The 10,635-nt window shown below is 49.2% G+C and overlaps 1 protein-coding gene across 1 annotated transcript; it reads right to left on the bottom strand.

Annotated features, from left to right (window-relative positions):
- Positions 1 to 640: 640 nt before the first annotated feature.
- Positions 641 to 3,467, bottom strand: LOC119178762 (uncharacterized). The gene has a single exon (XM_037430006.2). It carries the CDS (start codon positions 3,317 to 3,319, stop codon positions 716 to 718), a length of 2,604 nt encoding a protein of 867 aa, XP_037285903.2. The 5' UTR covers positions 3,320 to 3,467; the 3' UTR covers positions 641 to 715.
- Between the last annotated feature and the right edge of the window lie 7,168 nt (positions 3,468 to 10,635).

Below are 10,635 nucleotides of genomic sequence, written 5' to 3'. Positions count from 1 at the left end.
ATTTTGGTTTTTTATAGCCACCTTGTCCTCTTTAAAGGGGATTTCGTCCATTTCGAGTTCAACTACAACCTTGATTTTTTTGTAGTGAAAATAGACAGTTAAACTTGAAACCTTATTTCAACTCGAGCTTATGAAAGAGACAAAAAAACAAAAAAGTATGTAATTTTGGAAAAATAACTTGTTTTTCAACTCTCATCTCCCCTTAAGCTCTGTTTCATTACTCAGAGCTAGTAGTGCAGTGTCAATCAATATAAGCTGCTAGTTGCTACTTGACTCTTTTCACAGCAAGGTTCTGACGTAGCTTTATAACACTCAGTCCGACGTAGCTTGTAACGTTCAAGTTAAGCTCTCGCTATGCTTTCTCAGTGAAGGTCATTCATCACTTTTTACTCAGACCTAGCAGCAGTGTCAATCAAAATAAGTTGCTGGCAGTTACCTAACAGTCCTCACAACACACTGTGTGTGGCCATACGTACTACCACATGTGGGCACTATACATTTTCCTAGCTGTTTGGATGTAGTTGCAATGCAGTGGAAGCAACTGCTCTGTATGTGACAAAAATTAGCGCAGGGGTCTCAAACAAGTGGTGCACACCATCGTTCTCTCCTCTAGTCTTTCATATCACGGGTTGCCCGAACATTTTTCAACATCCCTTCCCTCCATCTACACTTGGCAGTGGCCCTTGAACTAAATGCACAATGAAGCTAATGCGTGCTAATTTGTGCTCTCATAGTCATGATCAGCCAGCTTTCTGAAAGTCTGTGTCGTGCCTTTGCGGCAGAAGGTGTCCAACACAGTGCTGGTTGCCTTCAGTGTTGACAAAATGTAGTCAGCCTGGTGAGCCACTGGTAAGCTCTTCCTTGCTGCTAGCATTTCGGCAGCACGGACGCACGTTTCATTGAGCTTATGTAAGGCGCAAAGTACTTCTAGCTTCTTCTTGTCTCCCAGCACGGCCGCTTCTTCGATAGACTCAATCCTTGAAAATGCAAAACTCGTGCTCTCGGCCAGTGCTTCGGCAGTCATTGTGTTCACCACCTCTTCGGTCATTCCCACTGGCTCGGCAAAGATTTCACTTGCATGAATGAGACATGCATGGATGTGCCGACACATGTCCGTACTCCCACAAGTGCAATGGTATCTATGAAGGCAGGCACTGCATTGCTTGCACCGAGGTTGACAATTGATCTTGCGGCAGCCGAGCACCTCGGTAACATCATAGATGACACCTCCATCATTCACTCTCCACTGGTTGTCAGTAACATGAACTATCTGTTCAGGAGAAATGTTCAACGCATCCTGATGTGCTTGCACGATTTTCAGTTTCATTTGATGAGCAGACCTAGGACGAGGACGTTTTGGCTTCAAGAGTGGTTGTTCATGCTCCAGCGCATCTTGTGTGTCTGAAGATTCCTCCAGATTAAGCGATGTTTCAGCATGCACCTCTTCAATGTACATGGTCTCAATTTGTGGCTCCTCAGATTGCAGCTCTTCTATATGCACTTCTTCAACAGGCACTACCTCAACTGGCAGACCAGATGATGTCATTGCTTCAAAGGTGATGGTGTCAACAGACACAGTTTCAACAATGTTCATTGCATCGACTGACATTACCTCAACCGGCACTACATCAGAATCAGTAGCAAGTAGATCACTTGAAGCTGGTCCCGTCTGCTTTTTCGAGCTTTCCACCTCAGACTGCGTTTGACGCAAAACTTTCATGTAGTTCTCGTACTGCTTGGATTCAGAGGCAAGCAGCAGGTTATGGGCTATCTTGTCTAATCTTTTCACTTTTAGGCGGCTTGCAATGCGCCTGAACAACGTGTGGAAGTCTTCAATGTTGATATCAAGGTCCCTGAAGAAGCAACTTCCCCACTGCTCCGGCCGTCCAGCATAGGTGGATTCAAACACATCTCCAAAGCTGGCAGTGTCGCTATCCATTTTGAGCATGCTTATGACACGGCGCAGCATTTTCTGAAAGGATTCCACAGACTCCTGGTTGAATAGCAGTTCTAGCGACCTGGTTACAGCTGCCTGCTTCTCCCGTCCACGAACCCAAGTGTTGATGGCTTCAGTCCATGCACGCTGTACGTGCCACGAAGATATGATCTTCTGCGGCCGTGGCTCGGCACCGAAAGCTTCGAGCCAGGCCGCGAAATAGAAGTCGGTGTCTTCGGACATGAAGAATCGCGGCGTGAAGTCGCCCATGTTCTGACGGACGGCTTCGAAGAAAGCAGTAACGACGGCCGGGTTGGCTGCTCCGCAGACGCACCAGGCAATAGGAACCACGAGACCGACAGATGTCGTGGCCAAAAGGGCAAGCAATGTGTACTCGGAGCTATGGCCGGTCACAGGCTCGACGCAAACGAGCGCGGGATCCGAGTTGACCAGATCGCGCTGGTAGCGCGTCTGAATCACTAGTGCCATGTCGTCGTCAGCCAAACCCCGAAAAGCGGCGACGTCGGCGTCTCCGGAGGCGTCTGAGGTCGCGCCTCGGGATTTGTACAGAAGGATCGGACTGTACGACTGGGCCGCGAAACGCGCAGCAAGCTTGCGAACGCTCCGGTCGTCGTCCACGTCCAACTTCCAAGAGAGCAGACCTTCGGAGACGGCGATGTTACGGATATCGCCCATCGTGATGAGGTGCGTGCGCGTTATTTCCCGCGCGTCCTGCGGGAAATCGCTGCGAATGTTCTCGAGGATGCGGTCAAAGGGCACGCCGCGCCGAATCTCGGCCAGAATCGCGCGCCGGTCAGCAGCGGAAATGCGAAGGTGTACGACGTCCATGTCGTGACCGTAGTGAGTCAGACAGCCGTTGACACGCACCGCCCCCGTGAGCAGGCACTCGCGGGCGTTCAGGTACGCGGTACACCAACCGCCCATCTTGCACGAGCCCTGCGATTTGATCCTGCGCCGTCGAGCCGTAGTCTTCACGTTGCTAAGACCAGAGCGATGACAAACGTAGCGATGGACAGTCGCCCGAGCCTGCGTGTCGCTGGCCCGCGCAGCGAACTGCGTACGGTTGGCGCGAGACACCAGGTCCATCCACTCGCGAAAGTCGCTCATCGACTCGAATTCTTCCTGCACCTCGACCAGCGAGTGGCCGTGCTCGACGACCAAGTGATCGCGCATGTCGTCGCGCCTTGTGGCAACATAGGCGCAACCTTGCTCCCCGCACTTCACCTCCCGGCCAGCTCGAGCCGCTTTCGTCGGATCGGGCATCACCTTGTGCACGCGTCGCTTGTGCTTGGACAGGCTGCCCGACGTGCTGAACTCCTTGTGGCACAGCGGACACTTGGAGAACTTTCCCATGAACGCCATGGCCGTGCATCAACAGCGCGGCTCCGTGCAGAGGCTGTGCCAGTGTTTCAGTGCATAAGCGAGCCGCTTAATCTGCGACTGCAGGTGCGATCGGCGGGCCAAAAGCTACGATAGCAGCAGGTATCGGTGACTATCGAAGCCTGTGCCCGAGGCCCATGCTAGAAGTAAACAGTTCATCATGGGACTCTTGGGCACACCACGCAGCGCCCCATTTTCCCTTGGAAGCCACCGAGGCCGGAAGCAACAACGGCCGGAAGTTCACGACCGTCTAGAAGCGAGATGCGACGTTTTCGTTTTCGACATACAGACAGCTCAAAGTTCTATGGCTTTAACCATTGCCTTTAAATAATTTAACAATCACCTTAACGCAAGAAAAAAACTGGCAGGCGCAGCCATTCTTTAACATAGTGGCGAAAATATTCAAGAAGTGTGATTTGACAAATGCCTTCTTTATTTTCAGTGCCCGGGCTAGAGTGTACTAGAAGTGTTGAGTGGCGTGACCGCGCCTCGCCGCCTGATACCTTCCGCGTTGCCTGTAGCGGCGGCGCTGCAGTCGAATAGTACTAAAAGAGCTGCGCGCCGCGTGCAGAAACTGCTATGCGTTTCGGCTCCCCCGTCGCGCTTTCTTGATGCAGATTTCTTCGTACCTGCCCATAATTATGCCATAGCCCTTGAAGTATGACACGCCAATCTAGTGAATTTGAGCTCCATAAAAGCTTTTGTGAGAGATCAAAAATAATTCAGAAAGGGCGTGTCTTATACTGATTTCTTCTGTCTTAACTCTTTCTTTGTTGGTTAGGTGTCTACAATATTCAGAATAACAGAGCCGATATATTGGGAATTAGCTGTGCTTTAAGAGCTATGAGACAAAAAAAAAACACCGTGTCACACGCAGGCAGATCGAGGAAGCAATAAGTAAAGAGGGGAGAGGAAGGGAATCTGAACCCCCTACACCACGAAATGTTTTCATAATTAAACTATTCAGGGTATACTAAAATATTTACACGCATTCACAGCGACCACCAATTGCCAAAGTCAGCCGTTCTGCTGCACCCCACCCCTCAAAAAAAAAAAAAAAACTTCTAATCAGCGGGCGGACCTCAAACACATTATCTGGGCTTGCCCCAACATCGTGAAGGGGCCAAACACATACATGAATACGGAGCAGTGGGAGACCGCGCTGCTAAGCTCAAGCATCGAGGACCAACTACAGGTCATCAGGCAAGCCGAAGATGCCGCTAGGGCCCAAGGACTCCTAGCTGCCATCTAAGGGAGGGGAGTCAACTCCTCTAACACTTGCCGTTTCAATAAAAGTTGTTTCTCTCTCTCTCTCTCTTCTGGGTAGCCTTGCGCCGAACGTTTACAGTTGGCGAAGCTGAATATAGCGTGTCTCTGTACAAATGCGCGCTGTGAATTTCACCTTTTCACAGTATGACGTCTTAAAACTAGTTCAAGTTTTAAAACGCAGCCGGACGAGAAATGCACCGCCTAAAAATAGTAGCGTGCTAAGGGGTATTGCATGGAAATTGTTAAGGGGGTGGTGACGTGTGACTTAAATGCGTGTACCTGTGGATGTATATATATGTACATCTACAGGTACACACACACACACACATATATATATATATATATATATATATATATATATATATATATATATATATATATATATATATATATATATATATATATATATATATATATATTGGCACAATGGGAGCGTTGTCAACAAGGATAAATATACTTATTTCCCAACAGTTTCGGGAGGGGTCCTCCCTTTATCAGGGGATGAGTTATACTGACATGATATTCCAAACATCGTTGCTTAACATCTCAAATTCGCCGAAGTTCGCTAAGCAATGCTTCGCTTTCAAAAAGAAACTTTTTGCTTTCATTTTCTTTTCTATAATGAAACGTTGGCGTCGCCAACGTCTCATTATAGAAAAGAAACGTCAACATGGTATGTTGTCATACGTTGGCGTCGCCATAGGAAGGGGGGGGGGGGGGGCAAGGGTTCGTGCCGCTCCTTACACGCCCCATTTTGTTACGCCATAGCTACACTGTATACAGAGCCAGAGGTGCAGCTATGGGGGGGGGGGGGGGTGCTCAAACTTCCCGAAACTGGTCAATTTGCTTGTGTATATATCCACGAACGCACACTCGAGCACACATAAAGCATGGTTGAACCGCACCAAAAATTTTTTTTCTGGCCAAAATGCCCCCGGACCATGCACATCCACCTGCCCCCCCCCCCCCCCTCCTCTTCTCCCATTCAAATCGAAGGTTTCCAAAAGCAAGTTCTGCTCGGCCCTGCAGTGAGGTACTGAAAACACAGTTTATCAGACAAAATAGATTTGGTTCAGCATACAATGTCCAAGCAAGATTCATCGTTCTATTGCGGTGGCGTTGAGGTCTAGCTGAGGAGCGTCGTCGGTGTCGCAATACAAAGTGGGCTGTTCTAAAACATATACAGCCCGATTTCTGCTGAGATAAGTGCAGACCTTCTGTATGCTCAATGGCTTAATGCCCAGCAGGTACACAAGCATTAAAGCGAGTAATTAAAGAGAATTAGGTCGTCTTTATTGTAGCAAAACTTGCATTTTTCTAGACTCGTGACACCACTCGGATCGACTATAGATACATCGCGTCTCTGTAAAAATAGCGCTCCGTATAGAAGGAAAAGCGTCGTGCATACGTGTCATGCTCTTCAACGTTGGTTCAGAGTTCTTTAGAGAATCCCCTACACCGCCCTTTCTCAAATTATTTTCCGAAATCATTGTCATCGTCACCCCACCAACCTTTCTCGTGGGTTAATCGCGCTGAATCAGGTGCATGTAAACACGGCGGCGCCGCTTGCGAACGCAATGTCCTCCGCGGAGGCGTCGCAGAGCAGCTGTCCATCGTCATCCGCTGAGCGGCAACCGAGCACAAAACTCGGCAAGATGGTCAGGAGGAATGTGCGCGACCGCTCGGCGCAAGTGCACAGGAACACCACCCAGCAGGCGACAACGAGCGTGAGTCCCGTGAACGTCAAGGCTGTGCCCAGGCGCCAGCCTAGAAGCGTGGACGCGATGCCGGACAGCAGGAAGACGCTCGAGAAGACGGCCGCCGCGTACAGCAGCGCATACATGCGGTCCTTGACAACGTCGTAGCGCGAGACGCAGCCGAGTGGGCGTGCTTCCTCCATGAGACGCAGGGGTGGATCGATACTCGCCGAAGTCGACTCTTGTGGTAGGCCTCCTGGATGCCGCCGTCGCAACCCACCGTCGTCCGCGCTGGTAGACGTCTCCTCGGGGTCGTCGGTCGTCCGGGATTCCGGTGCCATTTCGACGTCGTGCCCTGGCAGCGCTGACGGGTGATCGGCCGCGACCATCGTGGGGACGTGCATGAATTGCTGCGGTGTACAGACCAGAATGTTTACCTATCGCGCGTGCGTATTAGAGCAAATGTACGTAATCTTGATAGCGGGTGGTCACATGTCGGCGCGCGCCCAGCGCACAAGCAAGAGCGCCCACCCGTGCAGCAAGAAAAACGACAATCTTGAAAGATGGCCCTTATTTCACACTGTATTGTTATTCAGTCACGTCTTGAGTTCAGCAGCGTCTGTGCACGCGTTACAACTGCACGCACTTCCTTCAAGCTTCAAAAAAAAAAAAAAAAGTCAGCTGGCCACGTGGTTCACGGCTGTGACGAACGGTTTTGGCGCGAGTTCAACACGGAAGCATGTCTTACAATAACTCAAGTTATGAACTATGCCATCCTGCCTATATGAGTGACATAACAGAATAGTATTTGCTTCGGATTAACTATAGTGCACGCTATCTATCTATTCGCAAGCCTCCGGGAAGAGCCGTAGAGCTCGTGTGGGTCCCGGCTCACTCGCAGGTAGCAGGCAACACCATTGCCGAGTATCACGCCCGAGAAATGTCAATCCGGGCCGAGCATGAGCCGGAAGAGCTACCACACTCGGTTACCAGCTTTCGGGACATTACCCAGATGTGCCGAAAGGGAAGGTGCAGACTACCAGAACCGCGCCCCGACCTGACCAGGAAACAACAGACAATATGGCGTCGAGCGCAGGCGGGATCGCTTGCGCATCCCGTACTGCTGAACCGCATGTACCCTGCGGAACACGACATGCTCTGTCCGTTTTGTAAAATAGAAAATGGCACCCTGCTGCACATCTTGGCAGAGTGCACAGAACTTAAGAACCCCCCACCATCCCTTCCGACACCCCGAATCATCACATCAGCCCCTTAGAAGTGTGGCAGCTTGGGCTAGTTGGTATAGCATGACGATAGTTATAGCGCGAGAACAAAACGACGACACAGAGACAAGAAGGACACGAAAGACACGGGCGCTGAGCGATGGGAGACCTTGTTATCCAGCCCCACCCTACCGACTCAGCGTGCACTGACGGACAGGGGCCAGGAGCTGCTGGATACATACGGGTCCCGCAACTAGGAAACCACCCCGTCTGGTGCCTGCGCGCACTACCAACAATGTTGGGCCCAATAAATGTTGAGCAATCATCATTGTCGATCCGTAAAGACGAGAGGCTGATTTACGAGGCAGTTAGCCGGAGCGAAAGCGACCGTAACAGGGGCGTCATCAGGAGGAGTTCCCCTGAAACTTTTCAATTACAAAAGTAGGCATGAGTGTATATAAAGCAGGAGTAAACGAGCATTTTCAGATGTTTCTGAGGTGTAATTGCTGGCGGCTTACACCATACATCTACTAAATATGACTCCAATTTTAATTACGTCGTGTTTTAATGTCCACTACATCATATAAATCGCCACTAAATCCCTTTCGCATTTCTTATTATTGGCGTTTGGGCATGGCCATAAGCATAAATTTGTTTCGGGGGAGGGGGCACTTCTTTGATACGAAGTGGGTGCTGGGCGCGCGCATATGGTCGAGCGTCACTTCGCCCTCTGTATGACATGGCAAAAATATTTAAAAAATCGGGGGAGGGGGGCTATCGCCCCCTGGCTATATCACTGTGTTTGCGGACAACTGACATCGTCGATGGGTGGTCTGGGGAATAGCAAATTGTATCACCTACCGGTGCGATATATATTGTCTTAAAATTACGTAGTCTTTGTGTGACCCCTAGCTGCGCAGCATGCAGCGGTTGCGATTAACACAATCTATTGCACTTATGGATGAGTACACTGTGTACACTATATCCAACGCCGCCCTCACTGATTGCGGCGTTTGCAGAATCCCTCCAGCCAGTGGCGAATCCAGAGGGGGGGGGGGGGACGATTTCGGGAGCGGCACGTCCTTAAAATGGCCATTTTTCGGTCTCTATGCAAAGGGGAAAAACAAATTCGTGAGGGGCACGTGCCTGGTGTGCCACCCACTAACTTTGGTGCTCGCATTCCGCCGCCTATCACCAGTTATTACAAATGAACGTCACTGTGAGCACACATCAACAGTATTTATGCTACAGAGTTGTTGTTCACCTAGTAAAAACAAAAAAGTCGTGACCATGCCCCCTTCTCAGGTGTTATTGTAAGCGACCCCCCCCCCCCCCCCAAATGATTGGTTGGATTCACTCCTGCTTCCAGCGACATATATCCAAACTGCTCACATAGAATTGAATAACGTGAGCGGCGTGCCCAGTCTTACCGCCATGGGCCCTTTTCTTCTTTATCATCTCTTGTATGCTGGGCGTGTTGTACGTTTTTAGTCGGTAAAGGGAGAAATAATTACACAATTGTTTGCTTGGAATATAACCAAAAATGTGATGCGTAACGTACTGAATCAGTGTCGACTGGCAACTTATTCTTCTGGAAACTTTATTTTATCAATCACTCAATTTCCGCTGTGAGTTCACAGCTACAAAATAAAAGTGAGGGTCAATGCTTTATAGTGTTTGATTTTCGCGCCAAAAGCTCAGCACATGGACGTGAGCGTGACGTCAATGTCTTCAAACTCCTTTTTTGGATGTGTGTTGTCACCAAAGTGACTCAATAAAATGCCCTGAGATAGCTGGCTTCAATGCGACACCATTTTGTTGTCTTCACCGATAAAGACATATGGAGCACTTCACCGAGCGTCCTCGTGGCGAAAGTTGTGCTTTCAGTATTGGCGACTCTAAACTTGCTGATACGCGATAAATCGTTTTTCATTTCCATTGTCCCAACTCCCATTAACGGATCCGTTTCTCCCTCAAAGCATCTGTGCAATCGTTGGCTGCGACGATAGTTATAGCGCGAGAACAAAACGACGACACAGAGACAAGAAGGACACGAAAGACACTGTGTGTCGTCGTTTTGATCTCGCGCTATAACTATCGTCATGCCATACCAACTAGCCCAAGCTGCCACACCTCTAAGTTACGTTGTCTGCGACCTGCGCGACGTGAAAGCACAGTTGCACCATTTAGGGGGCCTTTTTGTCAATCTATATTCTAAACATAGGGCGTATTTGGGCAGTACTTCTGCCATGGAACTGTAATCATTGTCTGACTTGCTCGTCTTCTTTTTTTTTCTTTTCCTGAAAACTCGGTTCCTGCCTCTTTCGAGAAGCGCGGCAGGCCCGCGATGTCATTGCGTGTCACAAATACTCCCCAAATACTCGTTTTATGGTGTGAAAAGAATGTATTTGATTTACAATTTGAGAAAGAACTAGAGTATTTGGGGAGTAGTTTTGCCACGCAACAATCTTCATCAGACTTTCTCGCGTTTCCTTGCTTGAAAACCCCGCGTTTGCCACTTTCCTGTCAAAAATGTCATGCCGTTCGTGACCGCGAACTACCGGCACCGTGGTGATAACGCGAGGAAAGTACCCGAAGTAGATGTTGATTATTGTTTCGTGGCAGAAATACTCCCCAAATGCTCGATCTTTTTTTGGAGTTTAGGCTAGGCCGTATAGTGCGTTATATGTGTGGAAACACCATTCCCCTGTCCGCTTGTTTGTGTTTTTGTGTAATAGCTAATGAAAAAAAAAAGAAGAAGCCAGCTTTCATGCACACTCCGTCGGATTTCATTCTGTAGAGATTCGACGCATTCCTGCAAATGCATTTTTTTGCTCTTTTACATACGTGTGTAGCATTTGTGCTGCTTAAACACAGAACATGTCTGACCTGTGATGTCTGTAATATGAGGCTCAGATTAATTTCGTATACTGAGCAGACGTTTACGACTAGTTCATTCTTGTACGGCCTTGCGCTCCACCACGTGGGTAAGCCAACACGTCGTCTGCTTCGAAACAGTGCTGTGACAGCCGCGACATCTACTTTACACGCATCTCAAGCGCAAATGAATGTACAACCTTAAGCTGTTATGTCAAAATTTTAAATTTTT

Source organism: Rhipicephalus microplus, chromosome 1 (assembly GCF_043290135.1).
Source record: "Rhipicephalus microplus isolate Deutch F79 chromosome 1, USDA_Rmic, whole genome shotgun sequence".
In the NCBI taxonomy this organism is placed as follows: Eukaryota; Metazoa; Arthropoda; class Arachnida; order Ixodida; family Ixodidae; genus Rhipicephalus; species Rhipicephalus microplus.
This window is presented reverse-complemented; position numbering and strand designations above follow the sequence as displayed.